Source organism: Myxocyprinus asiaticus, chromosome 4, assembly GCF_019703515.2.
Source record: "Myxocyprinus asiaticus isolate MX2 ecotype Aquarium Trade chromosome 4, UBuf_Myxa_2, whole genome shotgun sequence".
In the NCBI taxonomy this organism is placed as follows: domain Eukaryota; kingdom Metazoa; phylum Chordata; class Actinopteri; order Cypriniformes; family Catostomidae; genus Myxocyprinus; species Myxocyprinus asiaticus.
In genome coordinates this window covers 15,679,971-15,707,100 of record NC_059347.1, presented here as the reverse complement: position 1 = coordinate 15,707,100, position 27,130 = coordinate 15,679,971, and the positions used below count along the sequence as shown (strand labels likewise).

At 41.5% G+C, this 27,130-nt stretch overlaps 1 protein-coding gene across 7 annotated transcripts in view; it reads right to left on the bottom strand.

Annotated features, from left to right (window-relative positions):
* Positions 1-27,130, bottom strand: part of LOC127439841 (general transcription factor II-I repeat domain-containing protein 1-like) — a 51,835-nt gene that overhangs the window by 17,841 nt on the left and 6,864 nt on the right. For 4 of the 7 annotated variants that reach the window (XM_051696080.1, XM_051696081.1, XM_051696082.1 and 1 more), the window contains exons 2-14: positions 23,190-23,319; positions 22,956-23,097; positions 22,569-22,772; positions 22,253-22,436; positions 21,125-21,420; positions 13,345-13,440; positions 11,911-11,994; positions 11,610-11,793; positions 11,025-11,050; positions 6,519-6,642; positions 5,940-5,983; positions 5,725-5,805; positions 5,253-5,339 (exon numbers count right to left, since the gene is read on the bottom strand). In XM_051696080.1, coding sequence (XP_051552040.1) covers positions 5,253-5,339; positions 5,725-5,805; positions 5,940-5,983; positions 6,519-6,642; positions 11,025-11,050; positions 11,610-11,793; positions 11,911-11,994; positions 13,345-13,440; positions 21,125-21,420; positions 22,253-22,436; positions 22,569-22,772; positions 22,956-23,097; positions 23,190-23,315 — 1,678 coding nt within the window. In that variant the 5' untranslated portion in view covers positions 23,316-23,319. The remainder of the gene's footprint in view (positions 1-5,252; positions 5,340-5,724; positions 5,806-5,939; positions 5,984-6,518; positions 6,643-11,024; positions 11,051-11,609; positions 11,794-11,910; positions 11,995-13,344; positions 13,441-21,124; positions 21,421-22,252; positions 22,437-22,568; positions 22,773-22,955; positions 23,098-23,189; positions 23,320-27,130) is intronic. The other 3 variants (XM_051696084.1, XM_051696086.1, XM_051696085.1) reach the window with 2 other exon arrangements.

Here is a 27,130-nt window from a genome sequence, read left to right as displayed (position 1 = left end):
ATGGCCCAAGCAAATTAGAAAATGTGGATGAGAACCAGGGATTGTCCCGACCTTTAACTATATTTTTTGAAAGGAGCATACTTATTGATAATGGTAGTAAACCCATTATAAAAATATTTCCAGGCACACTCATCATCTGGGATCAGAAATGTCTTCTCCCAATCAAACTGAGCAAGATAGTGTAAAAAGCCTTGTTCAATAAATTGGGACATGCATCGTCTCAAGATAATACAAGGTTTTATTTTGGGTAACTTTGCATTTCTAACTGTAGCGACAGCACAATGGTCACTAATATCATGTGCATAAACAGACGCTATTGAATACATATGTGGAGCATTTGTTGAAATAAGATAAATAAGTGATAATTTTTCAGGGTTTTTTAAGTTAGTCTAGTAGGTGTATCTACTAATTGCAAAATATTAGGTGTCACAGAATAATTTAATTTCAGCATACAATGGCTGCAGCCAGTTCTAGTTAAAATCACCAATTAAAATGAGTTCCTTAAAGTTTAGTGATGACAAAAGACGCATTAAAGATGAAAAAGCATCACTAGTTGCTGACGGAGGTACAATAGTAAGTTTTAAATTCTTAGAGAAAACTACATTAAGTGCAAGAAGTTTAAATTGTTTAGAGATCAATTTGGATAACAAATTAACGTCATATCTATTTTTTTATATATAAACTGCTATCCCACCTACTTTTTGGCCGATCAGTCTTAAATACATTATAACCATCAAAATTAATGTCTTGACCAAATTATTAAGCCAAGACTCAGAAATGACTAAAACATCTGTATCAGAATGTTTTGCCCATATACGCACCATATCCATTTTAGGAAGCAAAATTCGTACATTGAGATGAATAAAACCTAAACCAGATCTAGACTTAAAATCTGCAGGAGTAGGGAAAGAAGTGGTAATGTTTTGGGGACTGGGATTTGGTCATATGTTCCCAGATATCAATAACAAACGTATTATCATGCCTCTTCGCATAACTGATTTAACAGGTGAATCCTTATTCACAGGTATTGTATGGTTAAGAGGACAATTTATGATGGTATAATTGTCAGTCTGTCACAGTCTGTCTCCCTCACGTTCTTCAAGGACTCATATTTTGAAGTTTTCCTCCAGACTACATCTCCCATGTTTCACTGCCCTCATCACTTCCATCTGTTTCTTATTATCCTCACCTGTATTCCATTCCCTCATTAGTTCCTTTTGTATTAATACCCTCCTGTTTTGTTCATCCATTGTCAGTCCTAGAAGTGTTACGATGTGTTATGTTTAGCTTTATTGTTTTGTTCCACTCCAGCGTTATTATTAAAAGACTTAAAGTATCTACTCCTGTGTCTCATCTCTTCCTCTTCCTCTCCAAGAACCAAGCGTTACAGAAGGTCTGACCTACAAAGAATACTGATTCACTTACCTGCTCTTCCAAACGTCCTCCTCTACTCCAGCGATCCCACTAATCCTCCTCTCATAGAAAGCCAGACCTCAACGAGCACATCTTTGAGCATGGAACTAACAGGGGTTTTCATGGAACTGTTCAGGCAGGATCTTCCCCTCTTGAAATATTCCACAAAGTTCTTCCAACTCACTGCAACAACCACCATATGTTCCTCAAGTCCATTTACAGTATGGGTTTAAACTTTCACCAAACAACAGCGCTTCCGGAGGCGGAGAATCTCTCCGTTGCGGATTATATCCTTGCCACACTGAACACCCATCACCACTCTCTATCTTCCATTACCACGGTTACTCCTCTCCCAGGTTTCTCCCCTCACATTGTGGGTTTTGGCTATAGCCTCGACCATCCCAGTGCCAATGCCTGTTGCCTTGACTGCCCCCGAGTCAGCTCTCGCTATGTTAAATGACCTGGACTTGCTCACCGCCCTAGTTCCCACCCTAACTACCCTTCATCCTCCGCTGGTTCCAGCCAGCATAACGGACACCCTTGTTCCGTCCAGTGCCCTGTCCCTTCCTCCTCCGCTGGCTCCACTCACGACATTTGCTCCTCCTCCTGGTCAGCCAGCTCCTCCCACGTCACCGGCTCGACCTTCGCTCCCTGTGAAACCATGGTCAAGGGGAACCTCAAACCCTCCGACCCCTGGACTCCGCCTTCGCCCTTCGTTCCCTCTGTCCCTCCTCAGCTCTATGTCCCTTTGGCTCCACCGTGGTCCTCCAGCCAATCAGCTTCTCCAGGGTCCCTCGTCCCTCCAGCTCCGCCTTGGTCAGTCGGTTACCTGGCTCCGCATCGGATCTCCGATCCTCCAGCTACGCTTCGTCACTCCGAGCATCCAGCTTCACCGGGGACCTCCTTCCCTACGGCTCCACCTCAGTCCTCAGTTCCAACGGCTCCGCTTCTGTCCTCAGATCCCCCAGCTCCGCCTCGGTCCTCCAAGCCTTCGGTGCTGCCTCGGTCCTCCGAGCCCCCGGCTCCACCATGGTCCTTTGAGCCTTCAGCTACGCTACGGGCACTAAGATCCCCAGTTCCGCCCCTCGAGCCTCTAACGGCTCCACCTTCCATGGCTCTACCCCTCGAGCCTCCCTTGGCTCCACCTCCCTTGGCTCCGCCTTCCATGGCTCCAACGCCCCTGGCTCCACCTTCCATGTCTCCGCCTCTCACGGCTCCGCCCTTAGAGCCTTCCATGGCTCTGCCTGCCTTCGTCGAGCCTCTCCTAGCTCCGCCCTCAGACTACCACGGCTCTGCCCTCAGACTCTTCTACGGCTCCGCCTGCTTCCCCAGAGTCTCCTCCTCCAGCGGTTCGGCCTCCTGACCCAGTCCTTGCCCTGTGGCCGCCTCTCAGGCCTCCTGACCCATTCCTTGCCCTGTGGCCACCTCCCAGGCCTCCAGATCCATTCCCAGCCCTGAAGCCGCTCCCCAGGCCTCCAGATCCATTCCCAGCCCTGAAGCTGCCCCCCAGATCGTCCTCCTTGGATCCTTCTTCACCTTCTGCATCATCCTACCCTCCTCATCTGTCTTTGGGTGCCAGGAGTCAGCCTTTAAAGGGGGGGGGTAATGTCACAGTCTGTCTCCCTCACATTCTTCAAGGACTCTTATTTTGAAGTTTTCCTCTGTACTACATCTCCCATGTTTCCATGCCCTCATCAATTCCATCTGTTTCTTATTATCCTCACCTGTATTCCATTCCCACATTAGTTTCTTTTGTATTAATACCCTCCTGTTTTGTTCATCCATTGTCAGTCCTTGAAGTGTTACAATGTGTTATGTTTAGCTTTACTGTTTTGTTCCACTCCAGCATTTGTTCCACTCCAGCGTTTATTATTAAAAGACTTAAAGGCTGTGTCACATTTGGAAGGCTGCGTCCTCCGGAGGTCGCATTTCTCAGCCGCACACGTCTCGTTTCAGAAAAGCGAGTAGGACACTTCGAATGCAGCCTTCGAATGCGACCTTCTTTCACTGGAATTCGAAGGATGCATGATGTGTATCCTTCGTGGGCACTCACAACCCACAATTCTTTGCTTCAACGGAAATGTCTAAAAAAAATAAAATAAAAAATAACACCAATTTGCCGTAAATATGATGTTCAAATGCAAGTAATATTAATTCCCAAGTTGAAGTACCTCAGTAGATGGGTGCAGTGTATATAATATGTAATATATAATTAAAATAAAGTATTAGACTAAAAGTACACCTGTAAAATCTATTTTCTTTTCTCTTTACATCTTTATAACTCTCCTAAAGTTGACCTCATACATTCCCATCTAAAGGGACTTTGTTACCTTCTCACTCAAAGCGCTCGCGCTTGTTAAAGAGTGGCGTGCTGTCATAGCAACCATGTTACGTTCCGTTTCATTTTGTCCTATGAAGGCCGTCTCGTTTAAACGAGATTTGTTTAAAGGAGGACGCTCGGTATACTGCAGCCTTCAAAGGACGCATCCTACCTAGCACGCAGCTTTCGAAACGAGACACAAAGTATCTACTCCTGCATCTCCTCTCTTCCTCTTCCTCTCCAAGAACCCAGCGTTACACAGCCTTAATTAAAACATAAATCGGAAGGTCCACAAACACATAATTCAGCATATGCAAACTCAGGTAATGTATCTCAGATGAGAAAACATGAGTGTACATCCCGTTTGATGTCCCATTTTTCCAACACACAATTACCGGTATATAATTATCCGGAGATGTAGAAGGATACTCGCCGGGATTGAAGTTTGTTTGATCGTTGGACAGGACGAATATTAAAATGAACAAAATTGTTTGGCCAATTTGTCCATGCTGCATTGTTCTTTAGAAATCACAAGGTCCGCAGCCTGCAATCCACTGAACTTGATCCAGCCGGCCAGGCCAACCATGAGAAACCTGAAGTCAGGTTCCAAACAGCTCCAGGAAACGCCCCAGTCAGCCACGCGTCCCCGATCTAAACTAAAAAGCAAGTTTCAGAGGACAATGTCAATGTCTATCGCTCATCTAGATAGTTGTACTTGTTCATGCCACGTTATGCTGTGCCCCAAAACAGCATCTACACACTGCATAGATTCTGAGAAAAAACAAACAACCGGTCAGGCCAGTGGTGAAAAAACAGAAGTCAGGTCCCAAACAGCACCAGGTCGCAGACCCGAACCTGCCACTCGTCACGACCGAAACTGGAAATCCTGGTTCAAACAGTAATGTCTATCACTCATCTAAGCGAATGTCCTTGTCAAGTAGGTTGCACTGTGCCCAATACACTTTCAAATAAAGTTTACGAAATCTTAAAAGTTTTAAAAATAAAAATCATTACATAATCCTAAAAACGAACAGTGAACAAACAGACAGACAGTCTACCAAACTACTGCGATATGCATGAAGAATGTGAATCGGCAAAAAGCAGAAGAACTCTCAATAACGTACATAGGAGGGCTTTGTGAAAGTAGATTTATAGTAAAAAAGGACTTAAATATTGATCTGTTTCTCAGCCACACTTATCATATCACTTCTAAAGACATGGATTAAACCACTGGAGTTGTATCGATTACCTTTATGCTGCCTTTATGTGATTTTTGGAGCTTCAAAGTTCTGGCCACCATTCACTTGCATTGTATAGGCCTACAGAGTTAAAATATTCTTCTAAAAATCTTTGTGTTCAGCAAAAACAAAAGTCTTACACATCTGGGATAGCATGAGAGTAAATGATGAGAGAATTTTTATTTTGGGGTGACTATTCCTTTAAGGCAAGAGAAACAGAGCATGTGGCATTAAGGAGGAGCTACGTCCAGATACATGAGAGGAGGCCAGGATGCCTTTACCTGCTACAGGCTCCAAAGGAAGACAGAGGTCAGGGGTCACCCGCTCAGCCGGAGGCTCACTCGGCTCCTCTGTAGGAGCACTGGACTCTGAGAACACAAGATGAGAGATAGACAGAAAAAGACAAATGTGGTTGTAAATGTAAAGACAACATGAGACCAAATTTGCAATGCATTTAAGTTCCGCACTGTCAAATATTTATGGGTGAGACAGAATATTTAAATTATTAGTTCAATTTCCCCATTTTTACTGTGGGAAATATTGTGTGGAGGGACTTAATGCCTTCCCATCTAGCAGACCAACAGGGATTTTGTGCTGACTTTAGAAATTAATTTAATTTAAATTCTCAACATTTCTGCATGGACTATTGTTTTGAACAAACGATGACTTCAAAAAGAGAGCAAGACTTGCAGTAATAAGCAAAATATCAACGCAATCAGCTGAAGCTTTATAGTGGGACTGGGGAGAACATACCTGGCACTGTCACCTGGATGATTTCTCCATCTGGGGGTTCAGTTTTGATCTTTTTCAAAGGTAGACAGTCCCCAGAAGGCCCTGAAAAACAAAACAATTAGATAGTTTAGATAGAAGTTTACACTTAAAAAAAAATATATTATATAATTATAAAACTACACGGCAAAAGGCAAAAGCTCTATTTAAATGATGAGTGGGCGATTTCACAAATCTACCTGCTTCACATTCAGCCAAAGGACTGACACAGGAGCTAGTCGATCTGCAACAAAGACATTTGCAAAAGATTTTGTTTGCAAAATGCTGAGGAAAAGGCTGTACACTGTATTTTTTTGTCCCATGCATTATTCCTAATTACTTTTCTACTTTTTAATTGCAGGAAATTACAGTATACCAACTATAATGCCAACTATAGTATATGAGGTATAATGTACAGCCTGCCAGTAATTTTCATAAAACATGCCCTAACAAGCTTTATTTAGCCCTAATGACTGGCTGACTGCACATTTTTCTGATTATTACATGGCTAATTACCAAATAAATAAATAAATGACATGAAATGTTGATTTGAGTTTAAACTGTTTTATTATGTAAGAAGAAAGAATGATACGAGAGACATAAAACTAGCACAACTATGTAGGAAATTAGTTGCATAGGACAACTGTCAATTGTCAATTGAATTTTAGTGGTAATTTGACTACCAATCAGAATTAAGTATTCCACAGAGCTGTGTAACAACAGTATGGAAATACTGATATTGCACTTTTGTTGTGGTGGGAACTTAAGGGAAATGGTACCTGCTACTGTGAGTGTTGCTGACCAAATCTAGGGAAGAGCTCGGCACCCTGAGTCCATCTGGGAAACCATCCTCAGGGGTGGCGCCATCCTGTTTGCCCTCCTCCTTTGCAACTTTACCAGCAGCTTACAAAGAATGAGAAAAGTTCAATACATATGCATACAAAACAAACATCATGATATAATATTGCCACACACTGTAAAAAAGGATTTTTCACTGTAACAAAGTGCTTTGAGCTAACTTCACAAAATAATAAGAATAAGAATATATTATATACAGTTGAAGTCAGAAGTTTACATACACTTAGGTTGCAGTCATTAAAACAAATTTTTTAACCACTCCACAGATTACATTTTAGCAAACTATAGTTTTGGCAAGTCGTTTAGGACATCTACTTTGTGCATGACACGAGTAATGTTTCCAATAACTGTTTACAGGCAGATTGTTTCACTTTTAATTGACTATAAATCACAATTCGTGGGTCAGAAGTATACATACGCGAAGTTAACTGTGCCTTTAAGCAGCTTGGAAAATTCCAGAAAATGATGTCAAGCCTTTAGACAATTAGCCAGTTAGCTTCTGATAGGAGGTGAACTGAATTGGAGGTGTACCTGTGGATGTATTTTAAGGCCTACCTACAAACTCAGTGCCTCTTTGCTTGGCATCATGGGAAAATCATAGAAATCAGCCAAGACCTCAGAAAAAAAAAACTGTGGACCTCCACAAGTCTGGTTCATTCTTGGGAGCAATTTCCAAACACCTGAAGGTACCACAATCATCTGTAAAAACAATAGTACGCAAGTATGAACATCATGGGACCACGCAGCCATCATACAGCTCAGGAAAGAGACACATTCGGTCTCCTAGAGATGAACGTAGTTTGGTGCAAAAAGTGCAAATCAATCCCAGAACAACAGCAAAGGACCTTGTGAAGATGCTGGAGGAAACAGGTAGACAAGTATCTCTATCCACAGTAAAACAAGTCCTATATTGACATAATCTGAAAGGCTGCTCAGCAAGGAAGAAACCACTGCTCCAAAACCACCATAAAAAAGCCAGACTACAGTTTGCAAGTGCACATGGGGACAAAGATCTTACTTTTTGGAGAAATGTCCTCTGGTCTAATGAAACAGAAATTGAACTGTTTGGCCATAATGACCATTGTTATTTTTGGAGGAAAAAGGGTGAGGCTTGCAAGCCGAAGAACACCAACCCAACTGTGAAACATGGGGGTGGCAGCATCATGTTGTGGGGGTGCTTTGCTGAGGAAGGACTGGTGCACTTCACAAAACAGATGGCATCATGAGGAAGAAAAATGTGAATATATTCAAGCAACGTCTCAAGACATCAGCCAGGAAGTTAAAGCTCGGCCACAAATGGGTCTTCCAAATGGATAATGACCCTAAGAATACCTCCAAAGTTGTGGCAAAATGGCTTAAGGACAACAAAGTCAACTTAGCCAAATACATTTAAACTCAGTTTTTCACAATTCTTGACATTTAATCGTAGAAAACATTCCCTGTCTTAGGTCAGTTAGGACCATTACTTTATTTTAAGAATGTGAAATGTCAGAATAATAGTAGAGAGAATTATAGATTTAAGCTTTTATTTCTTTCATCACATTCCCAGTGGGTCAGAAATTTACATACACTTTGTTATTATTTGGTAGCATTGCCTTTAAATTGTTTAACTTAGGTCAAATGTTTTGGGTATCCTTCCACAAGCTTCTCACAATGAGTTGCTGGAATTTTGGCCCATTCATCCAGACAGAACTGGTGTAACTGAGTCAGGTTTGTAGGCCTCCTTGCTCGCACACGCTTTTTCAGATCGGATTGAGGTCAGGGCTTTGTGATGGCCACTCCAATACCTTGACTTTGTTGTGCTTGAGTCATTTTGCCACAATTTTGGAGGTATGCTTGGGGTCATTGTCCATTTGGAAGACCCATTTGCGACCAAGCTTTAACTTCCTGGCTGATGTCTTGAGATGTTGCTTAAATATATCCATGTAATTTTCCTTCCTCATGATGTCTTCTATTTTGTGAAGTGCACCAGTCCCTCCTGCAGCAAAGCACCCCCACAACATGATGCTGCCACCCCCATGCTTCACGGTTGGGATGGTGTTCTTCGGCTTGCAAGTCTCACCCTTTTTCATACAAACATAACGATGGTCATCATGGCCAAACAGTTCACTTTTTGTTTCATTTGACCAGTGGACATTTCTCCAAAAAGTACAATCTTTGTCCCCATGTGCACTTGCAAACTGTAGTCTGGCTTTTTTATGGTGGTTTTGGAGCATTGGATTCTTCCTTGCTGAGCAGCCTTTAAGGTTATGTTGATATAGGACTTGTTTTACTGTGGATATAGATACTTTTCTACCCGTTTCCTCCAGCATCTTCACAAGGTCCTTTTCTGTTGTTCTGAGATTGATTTGCACTTTTCACACCAAACTACGTTCATCTCTAGGAGACCGAATGTGTCTCCTTCCTGAGCGGTATGATGGCTGCGTGGTCCCATGGTGTTTATACTTGTGAACTATTGTTTGTACAGATGAACGTGGTACCTTCTGGCATTTGGAAATTGCTCCAAAGAATGAACCAGACTTGTGGAGGTCCACAACTTTTTTTTTCTGAGGTCTTGGCTGATTTCTATGATTTTCCCATGATGTCAAGCAAAGAGGCACCGAGTTTGTAGATAGGCCTTAAAATACATCCACAGGTACACGTCCAATTTAGCACACCTCCTATCAGAAGCTAATTGGCTAATTTTCTAAAGGCTTGACATCATTTTCTGGAATTTTCCAAGCTGCTTAAAGGCACAGTTAGTGTATGTAAACTTCTGACCCACTGGAATTGTGATAGTCAATTAAAAGTGAAACAATCTGTCTGTAAACAATTGTTGGAAACATTACTCATGTCATGCACAAAGTAGATGTCCTAATCGACTTGCCAACACTATAGTTTGCTAATATTAAATCTGTGGATAGGTTAAACCAATGAATGTAATTTTTTTAAGGGCCACATGAGGCACAAATACAGTAGCTTAGAGGTGTCAAAGACAAAGTTATTCTAAAAAACATTTGTGTCCATTCGTGTATTGATATATTCATAATATTCTATTTTTAGATACAAGGGGACAAACAAACTCTTTAATGTAATGCTTGCATCTTAAAGTGGATAAAAGCCCTCTTTTGAATTATGGGGTCATTCACAAATAAGGTTGTCTGAGGTGAGTTTTTAAGTAAGAATTTACAAAAAAACAAAAACAAAAATATATATGTGTGTCCATGTTGGTTTCATTCATTTTTGAAAATTATTTATAGCATTTTCTAAAACAAATGATCTGACTAAAAAAAAATGTCAAGGTACCATCAAGCAAGAGATATTAAAATACTTTCCTTGTACCTTCAATGAGACATTGTCTCTGCAGAACAAAAAAAGGCATTTTCCAATCAGTGGGTGCTTTCAAACTGGGATGGGCATTTTCAACCGCTTTACACTATTTGCCTACTACACTGAGATTCCCTAGTTTCATTGAATTGTTCCGAAACGCCCATCCTGGATTGGAAACGCCCACCGATTGAAAAATGCCCATTATTGCTCCGCAGAGACATATACTTCCCTTGAACAGACGTGAGAGTGTATACAACTTAATCATTAATTTAAAAAATGCTTTCTATAAATTTGTTTTAAGGAAATTTTTTTTTTTTTTTTTTTTTACAAATATCATGAATGTTTTAGTCATGAATATCAAGAAGTTTTCTTTTCACCCTCTCTACAATGGAAGCAAGCGGAGCATCGCATCAAAAGCAACAGAACCCTTTATAATCAATGATGCCGTCTACACTGGAAGCATCCGTTCCATTCCATTTTGTGCTGCACACACTGTCAACACAAATAAACGGTTTAGAACATTGGTATTGACGTGCCCGCTGTACAAAGGGTGTTACGACAAAATGTGCCTTTACATTTGATTTTTTTTTTTTTTAATAAACATGAGGTTCAAAGGGGGTCTTCTTTGTTTTATGCTTTTTTTGTCACATGACATCAACATGGCTTCTTGCATCTTGGTTATACAACCTGAGTTTAATTTGGTGGAAAAAAGTTTTTCAAATTGTATTATTTTAAAACAAAATTGCCTTAATGCTTATTCTTTTTTTAAGGAAATAATAATAAAAAGATTATTCCAAACTACAAATGCCAACATTTCTTTTATCAAGAATTTCAACTTTTAATGAGACTTAGTGGTGCGTCTCTAGACGTTTACACCACTATTTTTTACTTTAACCACCACCACCACCAAAAATTCCCCCCCACCCCAAAAAACATCTCTGAAATAAAAAATAAAAAAATAAATAAAAAAAAAACATGTTCAAACAGGTATATTCAAGTAACAGTTGCATTTTTTGGTTTACCAAAAACAAAAAGAACAGTGACAACAGTTGTAACAAGTGCAATAAGGAAAGTGCAGCTAAACAGGTAATGCTTGGAACTGTTCAGGAAATACATACCTGTAAAAATGCGTTCATCAAACATTCTACGGACAAAAAAAAAAAAAAGGAAATTGTGAGTTTTTATGAGCCCACTTGAAACATACTGAAATGCTGTCTATGCACTGTCTGTTTGGAGCAGCGGGAGAGTTCCTCATTACGCCAAATCAGCGGCTCCATGCTGGCTTATGTATGGCAGCGGTTACCACAACCAGCATGGTGCTGAACTTTGGATGCCTAGTGCTGCTCTGCCAGATGGCAAAGATGGCTAGACAGTCTTTTTTTTTTCCTTTTCTAATAAAGCAAATTAAAAACTCAGTATATTCAGCATCTATGTCTAGATTCATTTTCAACAGGCTACACAGTTAATTACATGACAAAAAAAAAAAATGGTTATCAGTAATTAAATCTTTTACATCGTCGTCACAAGTGCAAAAATTGAAAGTGCTACAAAACACACCGGCACCAGACAGTTTCTATTTTACTACACCATAAATGTACTGTAGGTTTGACTTTGACTTCAGGTTATATTCAGTTTGATTGAGAAAATCCCACCAGTTAGGCCAGTATTCATTCTCCATTAGGAGTATGTTGAGATGGAGTCACCTTTTGACGACAAAGCGGACTGCATGTCTTTCCTCCAGGATCCGTTTGAGTTTAGGCACTCCGTAAGTGCATGGCCTCTTGAAGGGAATCTTGTCTGGAATTCCAATGATCTCTACTGCTTCCGGATCACAGGCGATCTTCCGGTATGGCACAGGAACCATGTGATCCAGGCCTAATGCCTCAGCTGAAATAAGTAAATTGTAATGAATCAGCCATAGGCATCTTGGCATTTTATCACTAAAATGCATCTTTTTATCATACACTATGTATTTGTGAATTCTGCATTGCAGATTTGGCTCACCGTATCTGCTGTTGAAGAGGATCTGAACACACTCTCGAAGGGTGTTGATATCCTCAGTCTCCCTGATGAACGAGTCCCATTTTTCTGTGCACACAAATCAAAAATCATGTGTTTAACACAGTGCTTCCTGCAACACTATTCATAATAAGCAGCGTTGACTATAATAAATAGTACAATAATTTCAACTGCATTGTACTCGGTGACTGCACACACAATATTTGCAAATGAATTGCTCGATTGGTGAGTGTGTGTGTGGGTTTGGGTGGTTTATGAGGAAATTTTTTTAGGTTACAAACTGGTCATTACAAGGGTATTATGCTATAAATATGGTTTGAGGACATTTCTAGTGTCCCCATTATTCAAATCGCTTAAAAAAAAAAAATTTAAAAAACATACTAAATGATGTTTTTTTGAAAAGGGTTTTTTGTGAGGGTTAGGTTTAGGGGTAGGGTCAGGGGATAGAATCTATAATTCGTACAGTATAAAAATCATTATGTCTATGGAGAGTATATGTCTAACCAACATGTGTGTGTGTGTGTGTGTGTGTGTGTGTGTGTGTGTGTTTAATTAATCAGTTGGACCGACTGGCGAATCAGACTGAAATAAACTGGAATCACCTGAATCGGAGTCACATTCACTTCTTTATTGAATTGGCCCAGATACTCACTAGCTAGAGAACTCACTAGAAACAAGAACCATTTGTGTTACATGTACTTTTGAAAGCATATTTAAAAGCTTTTCTTGAAGCTTAAAATGAGTCTAAATTACTGAGTAGTTGTTCATATGAGTTTCAGAATTTAGTTTTAATAAATAGTATTTTATTTAAAAGCATGCCCCTGCATAAAACAAAATCTTTTAGATAACACTGCTTCAACAAGCTTCCTATTCAACCAAAAGCAATAATGTCATTATCCAAAATCTTTTTTTTTTTTTTTTTTATAATAAATTTGTCATGTAGACATTGAGTTGTTTTCCTCTGTTGTTTTAGACATTTAAGACAGGTCCTGACTCTCTGCAGTGCCTGAAGATCTCATGCTGATCTTTTCAGAGGAACAGAAGCTGGAAGCCCAGGTGATCTGGCCAAACTCCCATTACTACCTTCCACACCGCCAAGATCCGTTATGTCCCATCCACCTCTAAATTTAACATCTATCTACAGCTAAACAAATAGCTCTGATATCCAAATAATCTGTGTACCATTTCCATTGACTTTTTCCATTTATTTCTGTAGCTGTACTTTCTGGATGTAGACATTTTAATTATATAGCAACTTTTAGAGTATTAAGACTCTTTGCTTTATGAGGAGGAAACAAAGTTTGCATCCTGTTCTAGTTCCATTAGGCATGTTGCTTGAGACCCCATAAAAGCCCCTGAAATGAAGCCCAGCCTGCCCTTGGCCAGACGCTGTGATAGTGTGTACAGTCTGTCGCCCACCTGATTTTTCATGCACTATGGAGAACAGAAGGCGCTTGGAGACATGGATGCTGGGAGGGCTTTGGGCAAGATCCCCTGCCAGCCCTATTCTCTCACCTGGAAGGGACACACACAGAGTCATGGCTATAGCCAAGTGTATAGAAAAGTGTATAAAAACAACCATTTACATATGGTTCAGCACCAATGTGAATGATATAGTTTGTAGTAAAGACCCCATGAAATGGACTGATGGGTGCTGTTTTCTTGACTGTGTTGACATATTTCAGGAAGCTGGGGCGGGACATATTATAATGGTCCCTTTTTTAAATGGCCAGGAGGATTTCGTTTCATCACAGCCATGAACCATGATTTGCAACCTGCTGGTCCACAGGAAGGGACATTCTAGAGAGCATTTGATTGAACAAAAAAAGGGGACATGCCTATGAGTACAAGATGATGTCATCAATATTTTTTGTTCCATTTTAAATATGTTTATCTGCTAATTGTCATAATTTGGGGAGCGGTGAGGACCCAAATGCAGAGTTCATAACCAAAAATACTTAATAAATTAAACAAAATCCCACGAGGGGGAAACCAACAAAAACTACCCAGTAGGGGAAACAGGAATCCAAACTAGGGCATAGGGAAAAAGGACCGACCGGACCGGGAACCAGGTTGAGGAACAGGACACTAGAAAACACATACAGGGCCAACTAGAGAACAAGACAAACTGGCACTGGACAGCAAACACGAGGAGACTAAAATAGGGAGAGAAATCAAGTGGGTTAATTCAGGGCAGGTGAGACTAATGAAACAATAATGAGCAAACAAGGAGGCGGGGTGTGACGTAAGACAGAGAAGCACGCAGCGCTAAAGAAACTATAACAAAGCCACGTGTTCTCACAAGAAGACACTTGTATGAGATTCGGCCACACACACACACACACACACACACCCGACACCTTACCGAAGTGACCGAACCTCAGCACAAACATGAAGACGGCTCGCGACCCGGGCACGCTGCGTGGCGCAAAGCGAGTGCAACGCGCCCACGGACACGAGAGACAGACACAAAAACCGACAGATTATTGACGCGAGTGCATGCAGCCAAGATGACACAAACGCGATGCACCCACATCAGTAACAGACAGACAAGGAGTATGAATGTCTGGGTCCTAACACAGACTGGAACCGAACTAGATAGGAAGTCAGGACCCAGACACCATACTCCAGACATGAAACACAATAGACAGAAGAGCACGTGGCCGGGAATAAAACAGGGACCGCGCACTCACACGAAGACAGACATAGGCGGATAATGCCATGACCCTGTCAGACCAAAACCCAGACTGACAGAGAGACAGGACCGTGACACTAATTTTGTCAAATTTTAGAGTACATCAGAATATATATGAAAGACCCAAAGGCTAACAGACATGGATTAAAAGCCACAACTTAAATTTTGACTCATGGGGTAATTAAGATTACTGTATTAATGGCCCAATGATTTCCGCATTGCGGAAAACATGGACGGAATCGTGGAATCCAGTCATAAAAACGGAATTACCTATAAAACACGGAATGTCACAGAATTTGGCATATTTAGGATAAAATGTATAAATGCACAATTAATCAAATTAAAATCATGATACGTCCTAGTGTGATGATTGAACAACAAAAGGCTGATTTAATTAAACAAATTTACGGTTTGCATGAGCTGCATGCTTTAACAGTAAGTGAATGTGAGAAGCCACTGTTTAAACACTAACCGCATCCTTAACATCACGTGAGCTCTGTGTGCGTATTAATGACAAAGAGCAGAGCACTTTATGCACACATCCACGAGCTTCTCCCCCTGCTACTGCAGCCAGTGCCAGGTTCTCCATTCTTTGCCAGCACATTTTAAGTTGCTATTTATTGTTAATAAATCCCTTGAACTGTTCCTCTGCTCTTGGGTCTCTTTGTCTCGCTCTCGCTCTGTGACAGAACAATCTAGCCAAGTATGGACCCAGCGGAGGAATCTACTCTTCGCTCCACCCTGTCTCAGCAGGGAGCTTTACTGGTACGTCAGCAGGATCATATCTCCGCATCTAACCGGGCTCTGGAGATGATGGCGTCGCAGCTCACTGAGCTCACCTCTGTCGTTCAACAACTCCACCAACCTCCCAATGCTGTTCTCACTAAGGAGGCACCCTCACTGGCTCCGGCAGTTCCCCATGTTTCTGGGTGCTCAGAGGCTCGTATCCCTCCTCCAAACCCGTTTTAAGGTGAGGCGGGATCCTGTAGCACATTCTTTTCATAATGTTCCTTGTTCTTCAGTTTACAGCCCTCAAAGGGCTGAGACAATGAAGGTAGCTTGCGTAATCACACTCCTCACTGGAAGGGCCGGTGAATGGGGGACTGCCATGTGGGACAACAGACATCCCTGTTGTGCTTCATTTCACACCTTCTCCACGGAGCTCTGCCGAGTGTTTGATCGCTTGGCTCAAAGTCAGGAGGCGGCGAGGGTCTTATCCGGACTGTCTCAGGGAGATCGGCGAGTCTCAGATTATGAAATCGAGTTCCGCACCCTGGCTGCTTCTTGTGAGTGGAACGATCACACCATGTGGGACGGATTTTTGCATGGGCTTTCCGACGACAACCTGGACGAAATCTATCCTTTGGATCTGCCTCCACGCTTCTACGATTTGGTTGATATGGCCATCTGAGAAGATCAATGCCTGGCCCTATGCCGTCGCCGCACTCCACCCACCTGAGCAGCTAGCCATCCAACCCAGTCAACTGCTTCTGCCAGGTCACCAGAATCACGGCCCGACACAGAGCCCATGCAAGTCGGGAGAACTCGGATCTCACATTAGGAGAAGCGGTGATACCTTGTTCAAGGATTATGCTTTCATTGTGCCCGGTCTAGTCATTTCTCCACTTCCTGTCTGGTAAAAGACACCACTTGTCAGTAGGAAGGGGGTTACTGGTGAGCGCAACACCCTTGGACAAAGCCCCCAAATTACGCACACTTCTCCTGGGCCAGCTGCAGTATGGATCTACCAGTCATACAATTTCATCCCTGGTGGATTACGGAGCTGTAGGGAACTTTTTAAACATTGACTTTGCTTCCGAATGGCGGGTTCCTATGGTCAGGTTGGATGAACCTATCACCGCCCACACCCTCAGTGGCACCTCCCGCCATCACCCAGTAAAGCAAGCCAGTCACCTTATCTCTGGAAATCTCTGGAGCAGTTGTCCTTTTACCTGATCCAATCTCCATCGGCACCGGTAGTGTTGGGGCATCCTTGGTTGGTAATGCACAACCCACGCATAGACTGGTCAACCAACACGGTTCCTGCTTGGAGTCCTTACTGTTTGTCGCACTGTCTTAACTCTGCTGTCTCCCGTTTAGTCTTGTGTTTCATTGCAGGATGAACTGGCAGATTTATCCGGAGTACTGTTGACATACCATGACTTGAGTGCGGTGTTTAGCCGGTCCTGCACCGCGACCATTCCTCCTCATCGCCCGTATGACTATGTTACTGAATTCCTTCCTGGCACTTCCCTTCAACTCGAGGACGGCTGTATTTGCTCTCGTCTCCTGAGAGGGAGGCCATGAACAGGTATAACAATGATTCTCTGTCAGCTAGTCTCATCCGCCCTTCCTCATCGCCGGCAGGGGCGGGGTTCTTTTTCATGGAGAAGAAGGCCGGCTCGCTTAGACCCTGTATAGATTATCTGGGGCTGAATGACATCACGGTAAACAATCGTTATCCTTTGCCGTTGATGCTCTCAGCTTTCGAACTCTTTAAGGGAGCATCCATCTTTATGAAGTTGGACCTACGCAATGCTTATCACCTTGTTCGGATCAGGAAGGGGGATGAGTGGAAGACGGCTTTTAAAACCCATAGGGGGCACTCTGAATATTTGGTCAAGCCTTTCGGATTGGTCAACACCACCTCCGTCTTCCAGGGGCTTGTAAATGACATGCTCAGAGACATGGTTGATCGTTTTGTGTTAGTTTATCTTGATGATAGTCTGATCTTCTCCCAGAATATCCCGGCAGGTGCTTCAGCAACTGCTAGAGAATCAGCTGTTTGTCAAGGAGAAGTGTGCGCACACTCCTGGGGTTCATCGTTTCATCGAGGGAGTGTGCATGGACCCTGCCAATGTCAGAGCCATCTCCGATTGGCCAACCCTAGTTTCTTGCAAGGCTTTGCAGAGGTTTCTGGGGTTCGCTAATTTCTATTGGAGGTTTATTCGGAATTACAGCCAACTCGCCGTGCCTCTGACGGACCTCACCTCCACCTACACTGATTTTTGTTTGTCTCCACGGGCCGAGGCCATGTTTTTAAAATTAAAGAAGTGGTTTTCTACCACACCTATCCTAGTAACTCCTGACCCTGCTTGTCAGTTTGTGGTGGAGGTGGATGCTTCTGAGGTTGGTGTCGGAGTGTGCCTGTTGCAGCGCTCTTCCTCGGATGGAAAAATGTATCCGTATGCCTTTTTTTCACACCGCTTAACACCAGCAGAACGGAACTACGACATCGGTAACAGAGAATTGCTGGCTTTGGGCGAGTGGCGTCATTGGTTAGAGGGTTCGGGGGTACCTTTCATGGTCTGGACTGATCATAAGAACCTAAAGTACATTCATAGCACAAAACGTCTTAACTGTAGACAGGCTCACTGTGCACTATTTTTCACCCGTTTTAATTTCGTTCTCATGTATCGCCCGGGCTCTAAAAACATTAAGCCTGACTTATTGTCTCTATGTTTTGAGGTCGAGACCTCCACCGTCCTACTAGATACCATTCTACCTGCCACTGAGTGGTAGGCACAGTATCCTGGGATGTGGAAGCTAAAGTCCGTGCTGCGCTACGTGCCCAGCTGGTCGGTTGTTTGTTCCGTGATCAGTTCGGATGCACGTCCTACAGTGGGTTCACTCATCCAATGTTGCTTGTCATCCAGGGTCAACTCGCACCCAGACGCTCATTAGACAGCGATTCTGGTGGCCATCGCTTGAGCAAGACATTTGCTGGTTTGTAGCCGCTTGCCCCGTTTGCATGACAAATAAGACCTCCTGTAACCCCCTGGCCGGGCTCCTCCAACCGCTGTCTGTCCCTTCTAGACCCTGGTCGCACATAGCCATGGATTTTGTAACTGGTCCCCCCTCCCATGGCAACACAGTAATTTTGACTGTTGTGGACCGGTTCTCGAAGGCAGCTAATTTCATTTCCCTCCAGTCATAAACCACATCTTCTGCATTCATGGCCTCCCGGTCGATGTGGTTTCTGACAGAGGCCCCCAATTACTGTCACGGCTCCGGTGAGTTTGTCAGTTTGTTTTGGTATTTCTCCTCAGCAGGTGCTGATTGTTCCCAGGGGAACTCTGATCATGCCACTAATTAGCGTGCTAGCAGCACCTAGTTCTCCGATGATTCACTTCCTACTTAATCCCTTCGTGTTGTCAGTATCTTGGCTAGATTGTTGTTTGGTGAGAAGTAACTTACCTCACTCTCTCTGCCTAGTTGGTCCTGTCTCGTGTATCAGTTTGGTTGCCCATCTCTGCCTGAGTGTCGGGAGTGCGGTTGCCTTCCAGTTTGCTTTATGCTTGTTTTCTGCGCTCACAAATCTTCAACTAAGGATTCCTCATCTTTGCCCATGTGTCAAGAGAGTGATTGCCTTCCAGTCTGCTGTGCGCTGGTTCTCTGCAACTCACTACGCTTCAATAGAGGATTCCTCACAAATCTGCTCCTAACTACCACAACGCACACACTCGCCTACGAACACACTATTCACTGAGTCCTCACAGATTTGCCCACTATGCGGCCACAGCGCGCACACATCCTCAAGCTTCTCCCCTTGCTAGTGCAGCCAGTGCCGGGTACTCCATTCTTCGCCAGCACAGTTTAAGTTGCTATTTATTGTTAATAAATTCTTTGAACTGTTCCTCTGCTCTTGGGTCTCTTTGTCTCGCTCTGTGACACATTAGCCCAACAAACTGCTTTTCCGGAGGTGAGAAGTGAAGTCGTCAAAAACATCCAGTTTGCAGCAAAAACAGCAAAATAAAAGGTCCATTTAACTAGACGCATGATAGTAAATGTATAGTAAAATGTTATATTCAATGTAGTAGTAGTGATAATGATAATAATAATTATATATATATATATATAAAAATAATTACATTATATTTAAGCAATATATCACAAGCAAGAGTTTCACCACTGGTTGTTTTCGTTTGATTATAATTTTCATGATAAAATGTAATTTAACTTTAAAACCCGGAATCCAGAGAAAATAAAACAGAAAACATGGAATTTGGAAAAAATAATAACTGATTTCATAGGGCCCTACATATTTTCCAGAAATAAAGTTGCACCTGAGTATAAGTCACACCTGGTCAAAATCATGTTGCTGAAAAAAACTGACAGCAGTTGCATGCAGCAGGCATGATGTTTTCATGTTTGAAACCATATGTGTTTTGAGGTAGAGTGTGTTTGACAGGCCAACATCAATTCAAGTAAGTTAAGTCGCTACGGACAATAAGTCGAAGGATCTTTCAGATGATAAAAAAATGACAGAGATCCAGAAACATAATGAAAGAGCAATGAAAGAGCAAATATACTGTATGTTTGTGTGCATCACTGTTTCTATAAAGGTACATATGCTACTAATAGTTAAACATGGTGTGAGCTTCATTTACAGGTGTCAGGTGTGAGCCTCATTAACATAATCACCGGCCAGGCAGAGGGAGACAACGTGTGCATTAACGTCTGTCAGCAGGAGGTCGTTAATCACTTGACAGTCGGGACCTGCTGAGTAAATGGCTTCAATAACTGAAAAAGCACTTGCTTGCTTGAGAAAAATAATTCTGTCACCAGGGCAGGCTCTTGTGTTCTCTTCAAGTGACCAATGAGCTTCTTCTTTTACTAATACCTAGTGCGTTTTCTCCCTTGGTTCGGTTTGTATAGACACATATGAACATGACAATTGCACTCGGATCCCCACCAAAACAATCGGCCCGAGACCACCTGGACGGAAAATAAATCTGAAGGTCAGCTCATCACTGTAATTCTTTATCAAAATGCAAATTTGGCAGCTATATTAGATATAAATCGATCTTCACAATCGCATCACTCTTTTGGATAGTGGCAAAACAGACACAGGTAGTATGGCCTCAGCAGCTTGTCACTGTAATTCTTTATCAAAATGCAAATACAGCCTTTTGGCAGCTATATTAGATATAAATCGATCTTCACAATCGCATCACTCTTTTGGATAGCAGCAGAACAGACACAGATAGGACGGCCTCAGCTTCACTCTTTCTGTGTGTATATGTGTATGCAAGTGAGAGCAGATATTTTTCAATGCAGAAATAATGCAAAAGCAACTAATGATGGATAAAAATAAAATATACCTTGTGAAAGCGAACCGAACCATGAAGAAAATGCAATATTGTAACTAATTTAGTCCCTGTTTCAAAACAAATCAAGCAAGCTACAGGTCTGAAAACATCCTAAATCACTCTATTGCGATTGTTTATGCTCACGCGGTACTCCTGTTGTTATTCGCAAGCTTCACATTACAGGGAATCAGAAAGAGAGTTGTGGTGAGTTGGTATGTTTGTCACCCCTCCACCATTTTGTATCGGCAAGTCAAACCTCCAACTGAAGAAAGCGAGATTTCAGTCTGCACGTGTGACACCCTCGGACAAAATCTAGTTGTTTGGAGTCTGCTAGTGTGGCACAGGCTTAATATGCATTCTAGAAAAGCACTATCTAGATCCTTCCCACCTACAAACACCTGGAGTTTCTTACCATTGTCAGCATATTCCTTGGCCTGCACAGCTTTATCATCAGCAGACGTCCACATGCCCAGCCGCTCTTTACCTAAGCTGTGCAGGGATGTGGGCTTCAGGTCCAGCTTGCTGTCTGGGTGGGGCTGGGAGGACATGGGCATGCCGTACAGGAAGCTGGAGAGCATGGAGTTGCTAGCAGACACTTCCTGCACGGTGGGTTTGACGGAGGCCTGATTGCTTGCACTCTTTGAGATCGAAGAGTGATGGTTGACTTCCGGACAGGATTTGGCATCCCGTGAGGGTTCCTCTTGTGTTCTATTAACAAAACAGAAAGAATTTGGTCTTTGGTCAAGCTAATTAATGCGGTTATGTGGCTAATTACTGGCGATTTATAAAAATCTGACAAAATTCTGTAAAGCTCAGGCCTGATCACTCAAAGTCTGTTGCGAATAAACAGCTCAAAGGTTTGCGAATTATTTTTCACACCAACGCAAAGTGCAAAGTGAATTTTTATCATTCTCAGAACAAATTTAGCATACCTGAATGAAAGCACTATAGTCATTCACATGCTTTAATGCAAAATACAGCCTATCTTATAATACATATACACTTGCTGTAATGAATGCCCTTCAATAGGATAACAGACAGATATTCTAAAAAAAAAAGGAAAAAAAAGGCTAAATATCCTTTCATTGCACAAAACTATTATAGTCCTCAAAAAATAAGAGCTTTACGGATTATGTATATTACCTGCTGATAGCAGGCTACTTTGCAGTCTGACAGTAACTGTCTAACAAAAATAGTGTTCCAGTCAGTTGTTGGACGATAAAACCCAAAGTATACTTCGGTCAGATGCGTACACTAGGCTTCCAAACTCCTGAGGAGTATTAGTCCAGTATCTCATAGCCATCGTAGCGCACATGCGTCAACCGCCTGTGTGTGTGCACGTGCACAGTCAAATGAAGCATACTTTGAAAGGCAAGCTTTTGACTGTACGCAGAAACTAAGCGTGCACGTCAAAATCGAAGTATACTTTAGGTATCATTCGACTTGTTGATCATCCTGACCCATCCCTGGTGTGAACAGGGCTTCTGTTTAGAGTCCCCAATGTTGCTCTAATCAATGTATAATACACTTAAAGACTGACCTTTTGACTATGAAACGGATTCGATTGCTCTGTTCTAAGATCTTCATTAAGGTCTTGGTGTCGTATTCAGAAGGCTTTCTCAAAGTTACACCATCAGGTAGGCCATACGCAACAACTGAGCTAGGATCCTTAAGAATCCAGTCATAAGGCACCGGGACCAGGCTGCTCTTCCCAACAGCCTCACCTGAAACACATTACATGGAATAACCAATGTTTTTGCTTCTAAGCCAAATCTCACACATCCACGCTATATTTTGTCCATTCAAACATAAAAATAAATAAATAAATAAATAATGAGAGTCTGTTTGGTTCTTACTATAAAGCACACTGAACACCTCCTCCACCATCTTCCTCAGAACGAAGATGTTGGAGTGAGTGTCTGTTAAGGCTCTCTGTCTTCCCTGCTGCCCGCACTCTTTGCCAGTCCTGCTGCAGTCCACATCAGGAACTTTGGGGTGGGAGTTTAAAGAGGTCAACGCTTGCAGACAGGATACTTCTGTGGATAACGAATCTGTTACTTCTGAGAAAAACAGCACAACCAGTCTGTACAACTTCGTGTAATTAGAGCATTTAATTACTGATTTTTCATATATTGAGATGTAATGACATTCCTCAAGTTGTTATTTTGTATATTAAGAACCTCAACATAGTGAGATATTGTACAGATTTTCCCATTCTTTAGAAATGTGAACAAATGACTCACTGCAGAACTTGTGGAAGTCGGTCTGGATTTCCTTTCTGGAGTTCAGGAAGATTCTTCCCTTCTCTGTTCCCACGGCAATGACGCTGTCCTCATGCACCGTGACACAGGCCACCTCAGCATTCAGTTTAGACATGGCAGAGCACTGCAAACACATTCCTCTTCAAGTCATCCACCACCAAAATGCTGCATAAACACTGTCAGTATGGGTAAACTCAGAATGTGCTGCAGTCTTACCACAGAGTCCAGAGCAGACACAAGGCTGGTGAGGATCTCTTGTCTGGCTGACACATGTGGAACTTTGAGCTCTGGCCGAGAGTTCGTCCTCAGCACATCACAGCCCAGTTTCCGTATCTGTGCCATTTTTCTGCAGGCAAAGTAGAAAGAAGAAAGCTTTATTTCTCTGTTCACACCCAGACAGAGCACTCAGCCCTTGAGTTTTCTTTTTTGTTGAATAAGAGCCCCTGCTGGCATTGTCGCTGCCAAAACACTGAACAGAATATTGGCATGTGCATTTTGCTTGCTCAAGTATTTCAGTATTCATATATGCAATAATTTTCAATTTTCGTGTCTTTCACCATTGCATTGCATCTCAAACCAAAAGTGCTGTCAACTTGTAGAAATGAGGTGGAGTACATGACGACAACATTTTATTTTTGTGTGAACTATCCCTTTAAGACCCTTGTATTCCATTTAATTCCATCATTTGTGCTCTGTTTGGCTGTTTTGGAAGGCAAGAACACATCCTCTGTGCACACGCCAAAATACTCTCTAAACAGAGGGTTAAGCACGAACCAATTGGACTGCAAGGTATCAATTAAAACAAATTTAAAATGTTAAAAAAGCTTTTGAAACAGCCCTCATTATTGTTCATAGGTAGGCTATTCCTAGTACGAAACATTTACACATATTTTTGTACATTTTGATAGACGCTGAAACATACAATATGGACTATTGACAGCTTCTAAAATACAAACATTTTAATGTTTTTACACATTTAGAAACGTACGAATACTTACGAATATATTTAATATATAAATATACTGTATATATTCAGAAAACAAGTTTTATATCCAATGGCAAACACAAGAATTAAATGATTAAGTAATGAATAAATGATTAGTCCATTTTTTTTCCTTTTTCTTTTTTTTCCATTTTAACATTTTAAAGTTTAGTCTTGATTAAAGTGATGGAATTCTTCAAAACGAGTTGAATACAAGACCAAAAATCACACAGAACAGAATTAAACCATTATAATGTCCAATTAGGTAAATGCGTCAACTGCGTTAAATACATGTGATGGCACTGAACATTTAATTAATCTTACTGATTATTAATTCAATAAACCCACCAATTAATTCCAGGAATTCAATATTCATGGATTCAACAAGGATTCGTAAAACATTTGGATGTCTCATGTTGCTAAAGTTGTAAATATGTCAAATGATTTACGTTTTAGATGCTGTGTCTCTTTGGTACGTTTCAGTGTCTAGAACCACTTTACGTAAGAATACCTACAAATACTCATGAGATTACGTTCATGGTCAATCATTGCTCGGGGACATACTCGCGAACTCTGGTACCTGTGCACATCCCTAAAGAACATACTTAAAAAGTGAATTCCACATCAAAGCACTGTTTGCTGTTGCGGCAACTTTTGTAATCATATGGTTGGTAGGGACAACAAAACAATGAGAATGCAATAACAGCTAATTGTAATTTATAGTGTTATAATCAATAGAAAATAGAGACTCGGAGTAGGTTTCAAGTTCCCCATTAACTTTTTAAAATATTTTCAGCTGTTCAAAACGTATTGAAGGATGGAAAAACCTATAAGAAGCTTTTGAAAGTGAAAGTAATACCCTTCTCTGTGCTAATAGAGCAAAATCTGTCACACACACATGTGAAAGTAGCTAATTACGATAAGCCTTTGTCAACCAATTAAAGCTGGCTCAGATTATTGCCTTAAAACCCTTCATCCTTAATTTGTTCTCCTTGGAAGCAAGACAGGGCCTGGAAACATCAGACCTCTAAAGTGAACTACTTTAGCCATCCCCCTCAACAGACGGCCCCCAATCCGATCTTAATTTCAGCCACGTTGCCTCTGCACTAAAATGCAGTGAACTTGTTTATAGACCAGCCTAGGTTTAGGTTTTACATTAAGCCGAAACTGAAAAACAGTTTAAAGAGGAAACAAACAAAAACAGCAGAGATGAAAAATGTACCCTGAGAAACAAACAAATAAATAAATAAACAAACAAACAACACAATCCTAATTCCAGGCCTTGTGTTCACATGGCAACCGCAATCCGTTTCCTTGGAAACTAATCTCGAGGCATGTGAACAATGCAGCTCTGGCCTTTAATCTCTCCAGACACTGGGAGCCATTATCCCAGCCTCCGGGCAAAGCCAAAACCACAGACTGCACAGAGAGAGCCCAGTACTACTATTACTTGTCTGAATGTGTCTCTCCCGTAAATACAGGAAAATCCTGGTGCAACACAAAGCTGGATGGTTCTGCCTGAGCGTGATCTCATTAACAACATCATAACAACATCAACATGAACACCTAACTCTAGTTTGTGTCTAAATTATTAAATTACCAAATAAAATTAAAAATGCGAAGCACGATATATTGGCCAATAAAAGCAATTATCTGTTGATTGTTTAAAAACATCAGATGATCTGGGGCCAATTATTTCCTGTCAATCAAAATGGGCAGGAAAAATGCATCGGACAATCAGCCTGCAACTCATGCTATGTGTGAGAAAATCTCTTCTGTGGAATTACTTTGAATTGGGTGACAATAATGACAGCAGAGTGGCAATTTGTAAGCTTCGCAATGCTATGTGCAAATGTGCAAACTGTTATGTGTAAAAGGAGTATGCTTCAGCTAAAAAAGGACAAGCTTCATCATTCAGAATTCAGTTCATGTGAGTTTAGAACATAAAAAAATAAGAAACCTTACCAATTTAATGTGAGCCAAAGAAGAGGCTATTCAGAATTCAGTTAATATTTTGTTTCAGTGTTTATGAGACCTGTTACTCTGAAACATGGAAGACACGTAGAGACATAAACAATGAAGTTACTGTTTAAATTTATTTCACAGTTGTGCAGTTAATTATCAGTGATTTGCAACAAGGTAGCATAAAAAAGCTGAACTATTGGTATAGACAAATGGTGTTCTAAATAATCAGATATCGGTGTCAGTATCTGTATCTGCAGAAGTTTTTCTACATAATAACAGATTTTGTTATCAGTATCTGTATTGGCATGAGTTGTTCTAAATAATCGGATATCGGTATGGATATCGGCAGAAGTTGTTCTAAATAATCAGATATTGATATCAGTATCGGCGGAAGTTGTTCTAAATAATCAGATATTGGTATCAGTATCGGTATTGGCATAAATTGTTCGAATTAATCGGATATCGTATCAGTATCCGTATCGGCAGAAGTTGTTCCACATAATCAGATTTTGTTATCAGTATATGCATTGGCATAAGTTGTTCTAAATAATCAGATATCTGTATCAAAATTGTTATCAGCAGAAGTTGTTCTAAACAATCAGATATTGGTATCAGTATCTGTATCGGCAGAAGTTGTTCTAAATAATCAGTTATTGGTCTCAGAAGTAGTTGTTCGAATTCATTAGATATCAGTATCAATATCGGTCTCAGCTACGGCTGCAACGGTACATGTATCCATGCCAAACCGAACGGATACAGGGCCTTCGGTACGGTACACGCAGTCACATGAATGATTACATATCTTAGTATGCATGAAACCAATATTAAAACAACATATAACAAACAACACAAACCACGTGGAACTAAAATGAAAAAAGACTGCGGAGCAACAGGGACCTCACGGAACCTAACTTTAACAGAACAGAGTGCCACAAGGTACACTAGAAACTGCGGATCAGATAAATAAATGTGAAGTTTATAGTAGCTAGTTCCCTATTTTTCCCAACTGTGATGGAACTAAACAAAATATAAATATGTCGGACATAAATAAGCCAGAGATTGAAGACCCACCACCATCTTTAAAATCTGTTTTTTAGGAGCATTATGGTTTCACAGTAAACTACAATAATACTGGGCAACAAGTAGCGAACAGGACAAAGGCTGTGTGTCGGCTCTGTTTCACCAAAGTCGGGCATGTCTCAAGAAGCAC